This window comes from Harpia harpyja, chromosome 20 (genome assembly GCF_026419915.1).
Source record: "Harpia harpyja isolate bHarHar1 chromosome 20, bHarHar1 primary haplotype, whole genome shotgun sequence".
NCBI lineage: Eukaryota > Metazoa > Chordata > Aves > Accipitriformes > Accipitridae > Harpia > Harpia harpyja.
Window position 1 is genome coordinate 2,719,814 of NC_068959.1, and position 15,977 is coordinate 2,735,790.

General features: G+C 39.8%; 1 protein-coding gene across 7 annotated transcripts in view; it reads left to right on the top strand.

The window, feature by feature from the left end:
* The window catches only part of RAPGEF6 (Rap guanine nucleotide exchange factor 6), a 133,773-nt gene that overhangs the window by 21,075 nt on the left and 96,721 nt on the right, over positions 1-15,977 (top strand). For all 7 annotated transcript variants that reach the window (XM_052816462.1, XM_052816464.1, XM_052816457.1 and 4 more), the window contains 3 exons: positions 6,488-6,558; positions 7,178-7,234; positions 8,557-8,640. In XM_052816462.1, the coding sequence (XP_052672422.1) occupies positions 6,488-6,558; positions 7,178-7,234; positions 8,557-8,640 (212 nt within the window). The remainder of the gene's footprint in view (positions 1-6,487; positions 6,559-7,177; positions 7,235-8,556; positions 8,641-15,977) is intronic.

Genomic DNA, 15,977 nt, shown 5'->3' on the forward strand with positions numbered 1-15,977 from the left:
CAGCTCTCTGTAACAAACAAATAAGGAGGCTGTGGCAGCTTTCAACCATGCAGCTTCCTTCCCTGGAAGATTTTGTACCTGATGGTCTTTCTGAATGTCAGTGGAATTTGGGAAGCTGTTACCATGCGGTTTAACTGTTTCAAAGGCAGAAATGTATGTCTGTTTCTTTTAAAGTATATTATCTGTAATACAGCTGAATCTGTAAGAGGTCTGTAGAAGATACTAACATTTTTGTTTGCTCTGAAGCATATAAAATATGCGTCCTGGCAACTGTCTTGTCTTACCTTGGGAAAAGCATGAATGCAAAATCTTGTCAGCTATCCTTTGCGCTTCTGTAAGAAGCAGGTTCTTGTATGTGAACCAGGGAATCCTGGGTGGCTTGGCAGCCCGTGTGGGTTGGGTGTGGGGAGCCTCGAGTGAGCCAAGCATATGTTCTTGCAACAGGAATTTAATGTGTTTGGGGTGGAATTGAGAGACAGGTTTTGCGTAGCTCTTTGGGACAGGTTTGCATGTGAGAGCAATCTGTCTGGAACTTGCTGACGCAGCTGTTTCTTATGTGCGGCTTTGAAGTGCTGGTACTGCTGTGCAAGTTTCTGCTCCTTTCTCATTCCCTGTGCAAAACTCTGGACTGGCTGAATAATACCTGCTAGTCTGCATTCTTTGAGACCCCTCATTTAAAGGTCAATGTGATCTAGGGCTCCTAGGAAGTCCAAGTTCATTGGGATCTGGGAGCTTGAAGGAGTCTACTGGATCACCGAGTCCTGGCCCTGCTGCAGCGAGCAGCTGTCCCGCCGTCAGCGCAGGGTGGCCATGGCTGGATGCAGCTGTTTGGGGACTGTGCTGCCTCTCCCCTTTCATACGACACGAAGCACATAACATACCGGGCAGTGCTAAAGGGAGTCTGGGGGGATTTATGGTTTCCTCAGCTTCCCTGGTACCTCAGTGCTATTGCTGAGGATGGCTCTTTGTGAGATTTATCAGAATTTGCAGCTATGAGGTCATTTCGGAACAATTTATTTTCCTTAGAAATAGAACAGATTTCCTGCTTAGTGTTTTAAAATAATCATGTGTTACTGGAACACCTGGCTGGGGTCACATCAAGTGAAGCATCAGGTTCTCATTTTATGTTTGTGAATAGCAAAGTTGCTCTTGATGCAATCATTTCATCCCCATTTCAGAGCCTCACACTGCTTTTGCCCACTTTTAACTCTGCAGGGGAATTTGTCTTGGACCTTATTGTGGACTTAGAGCATGTGAATACAGTTCCTGTGAATTACAGTTGTATTGGCGGCTGGATTTGTTGTTGGTTGGTTGGAAAACTTTGTATTCAGAACTCCATACTTAAGATGACCGTTGTTCCATTGGATCCTTAATTCCAAGCTTTGTAAAGTTGCTCCTTGGATTAAAGGCGAAAGATTGGGAGAGAAGAGGGTGAAGCAGAAGGAAACAATACAAACTCACTAATTTTGCTCGTCAGCTCAGGTGACAGAGAGGCAGGGATAAACTACTTATTGAGGATGGACATTAAATTGTTAAAAGTTAACTTAAATACACTTCAAAGGCAGCTGTGTAAATCACTTTAGCCTCAGGACACTAGTAATCTATGCTTCAGCAAGTTCCCTGGATTAATAAAAGGGTACACAGGCCATTGTATTGCTTGGTGTGCTGCTGAAGTAGAGGCGGCTTTAGTGGGAGAGGATTGCTTCCAGCAGTGCTTGGTGCTTCTGTGCTGTGGTACTGGTTTGGAAGCATCCAGATCGTGGTTATATTTTATAAAAGATGCTGATAACAAAACTAAGGATGATCACCACTTCCCCACCAATTTTGAGGTTTGATTTTATTCTCGTGATGACTTTTTTTGCCGACTTGACTTCTTTGTTTTTAAAAGTTACATCTTAGCAATGAAGAAACTAATATTTCACCATCCTTGTAAAAAAAAAAAAAAACAAACCAAACAAAAAACGTAGCAAATTACTTTCAAATAGAAGTGTTTTGGGGTAGATGGGTGATGGTAGTAGTTACCTGAGTTTGCTTTTGTGTGATGAGTTTTCAGATGATTCTACTGGTGCTTCTTTTATTTTCCCTTATTCTACAGTTGTGGCATCTTGTGGTAATTATGTGGGTTGGCATCTGGCAGGGAAAATGAAAAGTGGTCTAGTTATTTAAGTGGCTCACTTCATAGCGTATCGGGATGAGGATGTTACTGTAAAAGAAAGCTGATTTATATAACATTCTATTGTTACTAAAATCTCCATGTTTTTACACTGCCTTTGGTTTAGCAGCTGGTTTAGCTTTTTGTCAGAAGGATGTGTGTGTCAGGGATGATAAAAGCTGCTGCTGAATGAAACTGGGGGCTGCTGGCGTATCGGTGCTGGGCCATGCTTTCCTTGTGGTCAGGTTTGGTGATAACAGTGCCATTCGCAGAGCAATCCCTTGATTTCTGCACTGAACGCACTCTATTTTATACAGTGTGCTCTTTGATGTGAAGAATATGAAGAAACACGTTCTCTGCTTTTTAAACGTAGCAGCTGAGAACACCTCAGCTTGTGAACTTGGTGCTGTGAGAACTGGAGGCAAAGAAAATAAGCCATCCTGGGCAGCTTTGTGCAGGATCACTGTGGTCGCAGTGTTCATGTTTCGTGTCTCTGTAGTCTAGAAACCTAGCAAAATTAACAACTCCTGCCTGCTTCCCTCTACTCTTTGCCCAGTTCCCCTCCTTCCCTTGGCTCACTGGAGCCGCAGTTTTAGCTAGTTGGATAGAAAAATGTGAGTTAATTTCTCCTTAAATAACCTAGGCAAGGTAGTTTTCTGTCAAATATTGAAGAATATCTGTGGGCATACCATTTGAAGGTAGATACTGTGCTTTGGTTTCAGCTGTTATTTCAGCTGATCAAAAGCTCTGAAAATAAAGATTACAAAATAAAATAATGTTGACCTTGGTCCCTAGTTCGGAGCATGCAGAGAAATTGTTTTTCATCAATAATTGTGTTTCGGTTGGGTTTTGGCAGAAAGAAGTACGTAAAGAGATTATAGGGAAGGGTCTGTAACTTCGCAGCAAATACTCTGTGTTCTGCTGTTGTAATGCTGATTGTTGCCCTTTGGCATCATCCTTTTATAGCCCTTTCTTTTCATAGTGGGCATCTGTGAAAATTACTTTTACCCTTTGTACTGTGGTTATGTGTCTGTCTGCTATTTATAACTGGTGTGGCAACATAAATCCGTTTTTCAAAATAACAGCTTCTAATCCTATTTTCAGTTTTATAAACCTTGAATTAAAGAAATGAATGCTTTCATTGCTGACGGAGGATTTTCTGGGTGTGCGGTGCTGCTGGGCTGGCAGTGTCTGTCCACGAGGTGGCTGCAGCACCTGCCCGTCATCGCCTGCTCGCTGCCTCCAGCTGTGGTGGGACTAAATTATGTTCCTTGCTTGCAAAAATATAAACTGAGCCTCTAAATGTAGTCTCTCAAACATAATTTCAGTGCTATTACAAGCACATATTCTTAAATGAGATGGGAGTAATGAAGAAAACTTCGCAAAGTACGACTGATACGAAATTTTCATGCTATTGGGAAAGACTGGGCTAGATTAGCTGCATGTAACCTCCCTTGTTAGGCTTTGAAGCAACGTGTGAGGGAGAGTAGGAATTTCACCTGGTGTCTAAAGATTCAATTTAAAGAAAAAAAGCATTATTTCAACAAGACATGTAAAACACATCAGATTGGTAACATTCGGTGCACCAGAGCAAAGAGGCAGCCCGCAGACCTTCCTGGGAGACGATTGCTGAGTTAACTCTTGTGTTCAGTGGCACCTGACAAAATCACCTGCTCTGCTTAATTAGGAGAGGTGATTGCTTTAAAAGTCAGTTATTTTTAGGGAGAGTGTTACAGATCCTGATTGAAAAATGCCTATAGAAACTGATGCATGAGTAGCTAGTATGTTTGGCTTGTTGAAATGTCACCTGGCTGGGTGGTGAATGATATGATGTTTCTTATTTCACTTATCAACATTAAAGCAGTAATGCTAGCCAGTGTAAGTTAAATGCTTTCTGCTGTGATGAGGCAATAGGAAGCTTTGCCTTCCCTTTTCTGTGTTATGCTCTGGCTCAGCTGTTCTCTCTGCCATTGCACATCTCAGCAGCCGAAGTCTGAGCTGAGGGAGGCTTTCCAGGCATGAATCCCTTTAAGCAAATGTTTATCTCTTTAATTTACCAACTGTTTATTCATCAAGCTCCTAAATAAGCATGGTGGGTCAGTACAGTAGTCCTGTTTGGTCAACCTGGCTGCAGGTGGAATGCAGGAGACAGACAGCCCAAGCTGAATTAACCTGCTAATGGGCTGTGCTCTGCGGAACTGTGGAGAATAATTCTCAAGTAAGGATGTGGTCATGTTTCATATGTACAACTTAAAAACATTGTGATTAAACATGAACATAAGCTTTTGTTCTGCTTACAATTTTCTGTAACTCATGACAGTAGAACTGCTAATCTAAAACATATTTTAAAGACATTCTGTTATATCTTAGTCTCAATTACATAGAAAAACACTGGAAAATGTAGGAAAGCGTATGTAGATGCAGTGAGTTATGAAGACTGAAAAATGTAGCTTTAATTGTGACAGCAAATACTAGCTCCCCCCTGGCTGCCTGGTAGCCCAGCTTCAGCAGGAGCTGAGAGCATCCGCTGCTTGTCCTCCCTTTACCTGCCTGTCTGAGCACTCTTCTGGCCTGGGAGAGGCTGACCTCCAGGTGGAGGAGGAAGAATGTGGAACATGGGTTTTATTTCAGTTGTTCCATAAATTCTTTAACTACTAAGATCCTATTAAGACACTGTACGGTTGGAGGATATTGTTGCCACATTCCCGCGCTTCACGTCTTTTAGTGGTGAAGTTGAGGCAGTTCTCTGCTCGGAAAGGGGGAGAGCTGCGTAACTGCGCGGATCTGATACCTCGAGCGACCCTTTGGCTGCCAGGTAGCCATCTCCTACAGGCTTTGGTGTTCGAGCTTGATCACCACAAGCAAGCGGTGTGTTTGGAGTCTGAGTCATAGCTAGTGCTCTTGGGTGTTTCACTAAGAAAATCAAGTTTGTGGCAATTCACAGTCAGGATTAAAATGAGATTGGACTGTGTGAAATGGGTGCTTTATAAATATACGTGTTAAGCATTTAGGCCTTCTGTTTAATTTTCATGGGTTTTGGTAACGACATTTAAAAAAAAATAAAATCAGAGTTTTATTGGTTTTACATGGCCTGCAATTACGTATGACCTTTCATTTGATATAACAGTCTATATCCGTTATATTTCTAAACATTGACTATTAAGCCAAAGAACTCTTCTAAAGTAAATCCTTTGTAAATTTTGAGGCTAGCGTTCATACTGATTTATCTTTTGTAAACACTGTATAAATGTGGCACTTGAAAATTCAGAACATATTTTCCAAGACCGAGCTGGAAAGACTGCTACAGCATATAATGATTTTGTTGTGCATGTATTTAACACTAACAGCCCACCTGTTCAGGATAGTAAATTAAATGATGAATAGCTGTAGTGAGCTTTTCCCTAGCATGTGGTCTGCACCATCAGCACAGATATTTTCGTGACTGAAGAGGATTCTGTCTAGTGAGAAGCTTAAACAGCTGTATCTCCTAATTACAGCTTCTATGTAAAGTCCAATTTTTAAAGTGAAATAATCTTCATGTCTTAATGCTGTTGCTTCAAATTAGTTGTTTGTTTCTGTGGTTGCTAATGGATGGCACTGATGCGATGATGAGTCTTGCTAGTGGAAGGTGGGAGACAAATCTAAAACTTCATTGTCTTCATCTTTGCCAAAGAGTGTTTTGGAGTAACTTCTAATGTTACCCTCCAGTCAAGGACTGGAATGAGTTAGAGAGGGAGTAGGATGGGAGCAGAGTTTGTAGTAGGGTTACCAGCTAGATCTGAGGTGGACATGAAATAGCTTTTTCTCTCTAAACATAACTATGAAAAGGTACTGAGGTTCTCTGCACCATATATAGTGGCTAGACTACATGGTTTTGGTTTTCGCTAGGGTTCTTTGCTATTAGCAAACTAATTCTGCAAAATTCGCTCTCTAAAGAGTTGTTACAAGGTTTCAGCAATTTCTGACCTTAGATGAATAAGACTGTCCTGTTTGGCTTATTCCACATGTTGCTTGCTGCTTTATCCATCTGTTCATGTAAATAATATTTTCAGAGATATTTTTAATAAATCTTTTTCAGGTTAAGTTTTTATGTATCAGTTGGACTTCATTCTTTTCACTTCCACAGCTTAAGTGTGGATAGGGTTCTTCAAGTCTGCATGTGTCCTGACTCATCTACTAATTTGGGCTTTGTCTCTAGAACTATGTCTTGTAAGTCTGTGTAATTTATTGCAGAATCTGAGAAGGTAATGCTGAAGTGATTAGATGCTGTGAATGAAGTTGCTCATGTCTTTTTTTTTTTTTTTTTTTCTTTCTTCTCTCTCTTTTTCTTTTTAGGACTTAAATACTATCTATTCTTTCCTTCATGGACTGGACATACTCTCACATTTCAGGGAACATCAGCTAAGGTAAAGTACTATGGAGCTAGTTAGTGTTGCTTAGCACAACTGGTATCTATGGCTGTATTTTTGTGGAGAAGAGCAAAGCTTTTGTCTGCCTGCACTTTGAGGTGGCAGAGCATTGGCCAAGTCTATTGCTGAGTTAAGTCACTGCAATAACGTGGCATGGAATCTAAACTAATTAGCTTTGCTAAGAAAGAAGGCAGACCTTACTCCCATTTGTCTACAAAGGACTGTGTAGACAGTGCCCTATGTTAACTCTAGATTACAAAAGCTTTTTAAAGCTTCAGACATTCGAATGATCTCAGAATACATAAAATGGAAGGCCAACAAAGCACAATAAGTGCGTTGGAAGTATTTTAGTTCCTTCAGTTCCGTTGCTATGGGTAATTCCAATGTGTGGGAGTGATTTAAACACTTAGAGAACATGCTGTATATTATCTATTTGGATAATGAAGAACACCGTAATAATTTGAATTTTATGGTTAAGCACATCCTTTGTTTAGAACAAAAAAATAGTTGAATTTGAGGTCTTAGAGCCTTAAAGCGATTCTGCTGAAATGTGGTGATTAATGGCTTATGATCTTTGGGGATTAAAATTGAAATTAAACTTCTCCTCCTTCCTCAGAATAATGTCATCAAGTGCCCGCTATGAGAGGTACAAGGGCAACCAAGTTCTCTTTTGGTAAGTACATATCACTTTTTGGAGTTCTTCAGCAGAAGTGTAAACAAAAACACTGTTTTGCATGTTGTGATATATCGCTTGCTTTTTCAGTAATTGTAAATAGAAGGCTTTACAACATTTAAGCTTGGCCAGACTGGTTAAAAGCTTTGACGGGAGGTGGTTGAAGCAGTAGTTCGGTGCTGACATTTGAGAGGTGCCCATGAATTATTAGCACGGCTCCCACGGACAACAGAGATGTGTCTGTGCACACCAAGATCAATTAAAACGCAGGTAGTGTCACCTCGGCGGTTCGTGGGAGCGGTGGTGACGACTCAGTAGGTGGCACTCTTCCCCTGGAGCTGGCACCGACTGCTTTCTCGGGAACCCAGTTGCTTTGTGGGAGTATCCTGTATCGGAGGAGTGATGGAGCTCAAACACTATCTCCTCTAAATTGCTAGAATTAGTATTTTAGCTTAGAGTTCTTTATAGGTTCCTGCTGGGAGGCAAATAAACTTCCCCCCCCGTATTTTAGCATCGCTTATGGTGTATTTATCCTCTTACAGCTAATCCTAGCTTTCTGTATAAGGCACATCTTCCAGTACACCTGAGTCTAAATGAGATGCCACCTGCTAGTTCGTGTGGTGGGTGTGTGCGACACAAACCTGCCCCAGTACCAGGGCGATGTGCGTGTGTGGGGTTGCGTGCTGGAGGACGAAGGAGATGTTAGGCTGTAGCTGGGAGGTGTCATTGCAGTGCTCTAGGAAGGGGCAAAATCTGCTGCAGTAAAACACGGCAACTTCTGTGCAGACCTACGGGCTGTGGGTTGAAACGTTGGCCCATCCCCTGTCCGTCCGTCTGGGGTCGAATGGCACAATGGGAGATAACACCGCATGCGATGCAAGCGCAGAGGTGGAGGAATGCAAAGCAGGAGTCAGATGTATGGGTCTCGTATTTTATCTGTAACGCTTGACAGGTCCGGGTAGTATTACTGTCCATGTTGAATTGCTGATCAACTTTAGCACGGAACAGAAGTTTTCCTGTGTTTGTAGCTTTATGTACACTTTCACTGGAATGAAATGTTTTTACTGAAAATTAATAATTTCATTTTAATAAAATAATTTTTTAAGTTGATGTAAATGTCAAATTGTAAGGTATAAGAAACATTCTGGATGTAGACATTTTAAAAAAAAGGTAATTCTTGGTAGCGTTCAATGAAAGTTCTTAGTCCACGTACCAAATCGGTAGAGTGGTAGATCATTATTTTACTACAATAACATTTTTGCTAATATATTTCTGAGTTGCTGTAAGAAGAAAATAGATATCAATGATTTATTTTCTTACAGCTCGGAGACTATTGCAAGATGCTGGTATATACTGCTTTCTGGATCTGTGCTCATGAAGGATTCCATGTTTTTACCACCTTGCAGGTATGTAAAGTTGTTGTTATTATTAAAGGTAAGGTAAGATCTCTCTTTTTTTTTTTTTTTTTAATAAATGCCTTCTTACATGTTGATGTTACTGTAAATTTTTCACAATTTAAAAATAATTTTTATTATATTGTTTTTCTAAAGTTTGATAGTGGAAGACATGTTCTGCTAATTTGATTTAAATTCCCTTTCACTTTTTCTGTACATTGAAATTTCTGTGTGAAGTACTGCACTTCATGGTTTTTAAATCTCGTTTGGCTTTTTAAGTTTATGAGAGAATTTGTAGTTAGCTTGTTAACTTGGGGGCCTCTTTGAATAATTCCTGCTGTGTAACTGTTTTGTATAGAGTTCCCTGTCTCAAAAAATATGACTGTAGATCACATAGCTTCTGCCATTTGGTTGGAGGCTGTATTTAATGGCATATGTGATTTTCATGCGAAGCAAGAAAATAGAGGCCAGCAGCATCGGTTACAGAGAGCGCATGACAGGAGTCTGACTGCACCTCGTAGTTGAAACACAGTGAATGTTGTGACATGCTTTCACTGAAGCGTACTGTTTGACCTGAGCTGGACCTTGCTCAAGTAATACTCTGAGTACTCAGAGTAATACTCTGCTTGGCCTTGTATGTCACTCAGAAATTTTACTTCACTATGTCTTGAAGCTGCATGTTGCTTATTTGTATTCAAGCTGCGCTTCTAGGCTAAGCAGGAGTGGTTTTAAAAAAAAGAAATAAAAATTTAGACTTGCCTTGGTACCCAGTTTGGATAGTTTTTGTTGAGATTACCAAAAGTGCTGCTGCCTCTTAGGAAATGAAATAAAGGCTTTCCCCCTGCGTGGTGGTTCCGTGATGGACTCTTATCTCCCACGGGCAGTGGGGCACCGGCTCGCTCCTGCAGCGACTGCTGCCTTGGTGCTCGCCAGCATGGTCTCCTCTCCCGCTGCTGCGGCGCGCTGGCGCTGCTGGGCTGGAGGAGGACTGCTGCCCTTCCAGCCACAACACAGCGCAGTGAGGTTAATAGAGTGGATACCAGTTTAATGTCTGTCTTTTCTTCACAAATGCACCTATACCGAGGTGTTTATGAAATTCAGATTAATTGGCAGCGTTTACTTGGCATGAGTTGATGGACTTAAAAATGTCAACTCCAGCTCAAATACATTTCCACATACTTGAATTTCATAGTAAGTACTAATAAGAACATATAGGACTGAATTTTTCAACTCAGTTCTTGGTTAGCTATAGGCTAGTTGTTAAACTCTTAATGGTCCTTGAGTGACTGAAGTTCAGCAGTGCCAGAAGTGAGGACATGGCAAGTTGAAATTTGCATAAAACCTAGCTAAAAAATAATTTTTTTTGCTAAACTTGAGGAATAAGTCACTTAAGAGCATCGTTAAGGTTTTTTGTGCCTTTAAAAAAAAAAAAAGGCAAAATAGATCTGTTATTGCTAGTTCACAAGATTACAGCTAGCTTTATTATGGATAATGAGGAAAAAATATCTGCTAGATGAAAAAATAGCTCCTAGATGGTGAAAGGGTCACAGAGTTCTGTTAGATGAAACTGTTGGCAGGTTACAGTATACGGGGTGTGTTTGTCCCCTTACGTAGTGAGATCATGTAAAAAGGAAGGGAATGCACTCCTCTGCTGGTTGTTCCCTGTCCGTGTCTTCATTGCAGTGAGGGGAAAAAATGAAAAATTCAAAGGTCAGAGGAGCATTGTCGTGCTGAAGTTTTGAAGGATAAATGCACACATGTACAATTAGACAAACTAAAATTACTAAGTTAGCAATTAAGTAGTGCAAAGGATGCTGAAAATCTTTGAACCTTTTTGTTTCCGCCAATGCTTTTGACTCTGGGGCAACGTGTAAACTCCTTCTCCCTTTGCTTCCTCCCTGGGACTCTGAGGCCACGTACACGGGTAGGGAAGGAGAATCACCACTTGGACACAAGAACAGAAGGAAGAGGGCAGCTCACTTTCTGTTTCCTTCGAATTACATTTGTGCATTGTCCAACCTCAATTTAGAATTTAAAATATAATGCTTTTTTGCCTCCTTTTTGTAAGTACAGTGGGATAAACTTAAGTTACTTTCCCTGGTCTGAATACCTCATATAACACATTTTTAGTTGAGGGAGCTGCACAGTCACCAATCACTTACAGGCTATTTTCATACGAAACAGTCCCTTGGATAATTTTGTAGTATTCTTTCATAATTGTAATTAGCACCATTTTAATTACATTTAAAATAATATTTTGTTATGCTTTATTCCTTGTCCCCAACCAAGTTCCTGATTATGTGAGTCGTTCTGAAAGGAGGCGTAAATACACATCTGTAAGGAAACACAATATTGCCTTCATTCTCATTGCCTCAGGTATTACAGAGCTATTCGTTTTGATAGGAAACAAAAATAAGTTTTTTGTTTGTTTCTGTTTTTGTGGTGTTTTTTGTGTTGTGTGGTTTTTTTTTTTATTACTTTTGCTTAAGCTGTAACAGTGGAAATGACCCACAGTATACCATTAGGTGTAAATCATCTTTGAAATATAGTTTCTTTATTTTTGAAAGCTTTCTATTTAATGTTAATAACATAGTAAAGATAATTATCTAAATTGATTTTTTTTTTTTTTTTTTCTTTTTGAGAAAAATCACTTGCTGCAGTTTGGTGTCGCTCTGTGCTTTGATTTTTAGAAAATAGTGCCCGACCACCTTTGGCAATATTTTTTACTGTAATGGGAGAAAAATAATTGTGAGTTTAAAGGAGGATATGAAGGACATTTGTCCATTCAAAGAATTCATCTTTGTCTGATGAAGAGCTTGATGCCGTGCTCTCTATGCCTAATGAGCATATGATCCTGTACCTATATGATATTAGTGAAATAAACTTTATGGAAGAGTACATTGTTTGGGATACTGATTTGTCTGTGCTTTTTTTATTTCCGCAGCAGGAAAGCAGTGGGCGAGTGTAGGGAATTAAAAGAAAACCACGCTTGAGGTGTTCTGAGATTGCTGAAGGGAATGGAGACATCCTTCCAGCCAGTTGGGTTTTTGGTAGGCTTACTGCTGCTCAGACACTGGCATCAGATAAAGCTTATCTGTTTGATTTGTTGAATATGGTGTAAATGTGTCAACACATGAGCAGAGGTGAGTGAGGTTAGAGACAGGTGTCATCCGCACAAAAGTGATGCAGGAGACTGATGATGGCTTTGAGATGTCCAGGGGGAAAATGAGGACTGAAATAGAATCCTTAATGTGAGGAAGGCGATAACTACCAAGGATGAGAATTTAGGCTTTAGTCTGGAGATCTCCTAGTGCTTTGAAAAGGTCAAGAGCCAGGTTTGAATAATTGTCATTCTGGAAGAACCGGGTAGACGGAGGCATTTTGTAAAACAGATAATAGTTAGCAAATGGATTCTAGTTTGAAACTCAGTCCTTGTGTATACTTTGTAACACCCCCCACTCCCTAGTTCTCTCTTTGTAATGTTGACATGGTAGTTTCAATTTTATATTTGTCCTCTGGAGCATTTGACGAACATTTCATATTTAAAGAACTTCTGTATGTTTTAGGGTTCTTTTGCTGGGAATACTGGAACAGTTTTTTATAAAATGTGAGAAGCAGGATATCGGTGTTTTTCAGTTAGAGGAAGCTGGTTTCCTGGGCAATACGGGGTTTTAAGGCCCCCTTTTCTTGTAAAGTTGTTGTTTTTAATCTGTTTTATTTGGCAATCATTCTTCAAAATGGTATTATTGGGATTGTGTTATAAACTAACTGCCTAGTGACTTTTGTTCAATAATTATATGAGAAACTGCTGTTACAGTTGATTGTTAGTGAGATACTTTCAGTCTCCATAACTAAGACTGGAAGGTGATGATGATTTAATGACTGTTTCCTGGTACCTCCTCACAACACTTGTCCTTTTTCTGTCATCTGCCCCATGAGTACCTTGATAGGTAGGAGGAGACTTTAGTAGACAACTGTAAGCTTAACCTGGTTAAGATGTTGGTTAAGTACTCCTTTTGCATGCCTCGTTTCATCCACTGTCTACCGTTCAGTAGTTTCAGAGTCAACAGAGCTTCATGGAAACCTTAGTTTTCTTCTGCAGATCTTTTTGAAATAAAATATTCTATGGACTCAAACCTGAAAGAGGCATAGACTCGTGGAAGCATAAGAAGGTGGACAGTCACTGCTTTATTAACTTTCTATATATAGTTGAATGAGTAAGGGTGTAAGCTGTGGCTCACTGTGCTTGAGAAGGGCTTTTTGTTCAACTTGGATGAATTTGTATGCAAGCTGTAATTCAGAAATTGGCTTAAAAATCGGAGGAGTTAAACTTGCATCCAGGTATGATAGATCTATTCAATATTCTGACACTGATGGTCATGATGAGAAAAGCCCTGTAAGGTATTTTTTTTATTTTATAAGGTAAGAAGCAGATCAGTCGGTAATATCTGGTGCAAAGATGGCATAACCTTGATTATCCTATTGCCCTGGAGAATGGATTTGTCAATAGATTCGGCATAGTAGGAAAACAATTCACTTCTAACATGAAAGCAATGGCTGGAACAAAAGAGCAGGATTGACAGATTTTGTGGAAGGAAAATCATGTCAGCAAGTTAAAGAGTTTTTTTGTTAACCTTGCTTGTTAATCAAGATAATTCATGTGAACAGGATATTTGAAGGAGATTACTCACAGCAAGATTAGCCATAGGAAATATATCAAGGGCCTGGAGGAACTTTTGAAGCCAATTATGTGGATGACAGCCTCCTACAGCTGTGAGAATTGAACCTCGAAGGGAAAAATACAAAGTCTTGAAACATTCAAGATGTAGCCTTATTAAAAACAAACACTTCTCTTTTCTGAGCCCTTCCAAGAAATTCATGAACAGCCCTTCCAAAATCTTACAAGTGGAGAAAATTGGAATCATTGTCCTATTCAGGTAGTGCATTTCTTGGCTAAAAACGCTTACTTTATTCAAAATGGACTCATGGTCGTATTGTGGTATCTTTTCATGAGAGCTGTAGACTTGTCATTGACTTGATAAGCCATTTCTCTTTTTCTTCTTGGGTAAAAGAAGACACAAATGCTTGGATCAAGAAAATTGTCACAGTGAAAGAGGAACTCCAGTTTTGCATTACGAACAGCAGCTTGGGTTGAAATTATTTTAGCTTGTTTTGTATTAACTTAATATTTGTGAATAACAATATTTTAACATATTTTGAATCTTACTGTGACTGTTAATAGTGTTTCAGTCTGTTCTATGTGAAGTACCAGAAGCACAGAAAATTCTGTGCTTTTACAGGACTGTCAATGTTGGTAAATAAGAATGCAAGATTAAAGACTTACAGGAAATTTAAGTTGTGCAAATTGCATTTTAGAAATCTTTAAATTTTGATATGTGTAACTTTGAGGTATAAATATATTTGAAAACAAATGTATCATGTAAAACCAGATCAGTTTTACTTCTAAAACCTGTAGTGCTGTTTCCTGCAAGCTCTCCTGTATTTGTGCCGTTCACTGAAAAAGTAAATGAATGGCTTGGAGCTCCTGCATACCCAGCTACTGCCAGTAAAAGGTGTACTGGCATTTTTCTCCCACTGATCCTTCCTTTCCAGGTTCAACTTTATTAAATACTGCTTTCTGCTTAGACCGTACCTGCTGTATCCAAGCTCTGTCCCAGTGCTCCTTAGCTTCTGCTCTTCCTCTTCTTTCTTGTCTCCATCCCAGTCTCTGCCATTCGAGTCCTGATGGCTGTAGTGTGGAATATTGCTTTTCCTCTGTCAGCTGCCAAGGTCTAGATACATATGTGTGCCAGTCCACTGCTGGCATACAGTACACATAATTTTTGACAAACTTGCAGTTGCCAGTAACCTTCTGCATTGTGATACTGGTTAAAACAATTGTGATTTAAATTTCTTACTGTTTGTGTGACTGTAAAAATTGCAGAGGTCTGAGGACAATATTCTTTTGCTTCACAGTTGAAAGCTCTTTGCAACTAACTTGTAGGTTATTTTTCTGCTTTCTAAAAGACAGCTTGAGGCTTACATCCCTGTTCTTATCAAGACAAAAGATAAATTTTATACTCACCACTGGATAAGCAGCAGTGGTTATTCAGTGCATTTGTGGCTCTAGATGAGGGGCTGTTTTCCCTGGGTATTTCTGTAAGTGGTAACTTGTAGCGTTGCCTGACAGTCAGTAAGTAACCTAACAACTTGGGAATGCTACCAATAAACATATTTTGTAAAACTAATTAATTCAGATATGGTTGTTCGTATTGAAATTCTGGCAGTGCTAGTGCTGTGATGAAAATACTCTGAGGAGAAAGGGAATGTGGATGAGAAGAAGAGGCAACGCACTGGTGAGAGGCCATGTGCCCTGCTCTCCCAAAGTGCAGCTCCTTGTACTGGAGGTGCTGCCATTGAGTAAGGGCTGGGAAGGTGTTGCAAACTAAGAGCACGTGGTGCATCTTTTTTGATGTGGAACAATCTTCTATGAAAGCCAAAAGAATGGAGAAAGACTATATTCATACCTGTCACAACTAAATGACCAAATAATCTTGTCCATAGTTTCCCCCCCCCCCCCCAAGTAATTTCCTGTTGTTCATTCATAGTTTCTTACAGCAGCTCCCTATAGAGGTTTTAGAGAGTGCAAGGGGTGCTGATTGTGCCACAGAAATAGGGGGTGGTTTTATTGGCTAAACTAAAGAAGTCCAAGAGATGTGAAATTGGAAGCAAAGGGTACTGTGCGGTTTGTTTATATCTAAAATACAATTTTATTAAGACTATCTAATCACATGGCCTGGAAAAGCTGGAAAGCTTCACAGAAAGTGGTCAGTAAGATACAGGCTGCCTCAAAGCATCATCGTGTTCAGAGTATAAAGTAATTAGTATAGACATCTTGAGCTTGCAGCCTGCAAATCAAGTAGCATGTTATGCAGCCTCCAAAATCATTCCCAATTAAAACGTCCAGCAAGCTCAAGAGATAAACCTGCTAAATGTTGTTGTTGTTGTTAAAGAGCTAATGCAAAAATGGTTTTTGATGACTGAGCATTAATTGAAATTGCTGTTTTGCATTCAGCCATGTATCTTGTGGCTTCAGGTTTCCTTTAAACCATTTTCTGATGGAGTTAAGTGTTCTATATTTTTATAGTTAAATTACTTTGAAATGCTCAGGACTTGCACAGTATATAGTATCATGAAAACCCTGCCACCTACATTTGCTGAAACTTTTGGTCTGTGCTCACTTAACTTTTTTCCCCCATCTCCTTACTCTATTTTGCAAATAGAGTGCGTTTGGGGCTGCTCAGCAGTGTGCAATGCAGTGGGAAACGCTGCAAGGGCTCCTGGCGGGA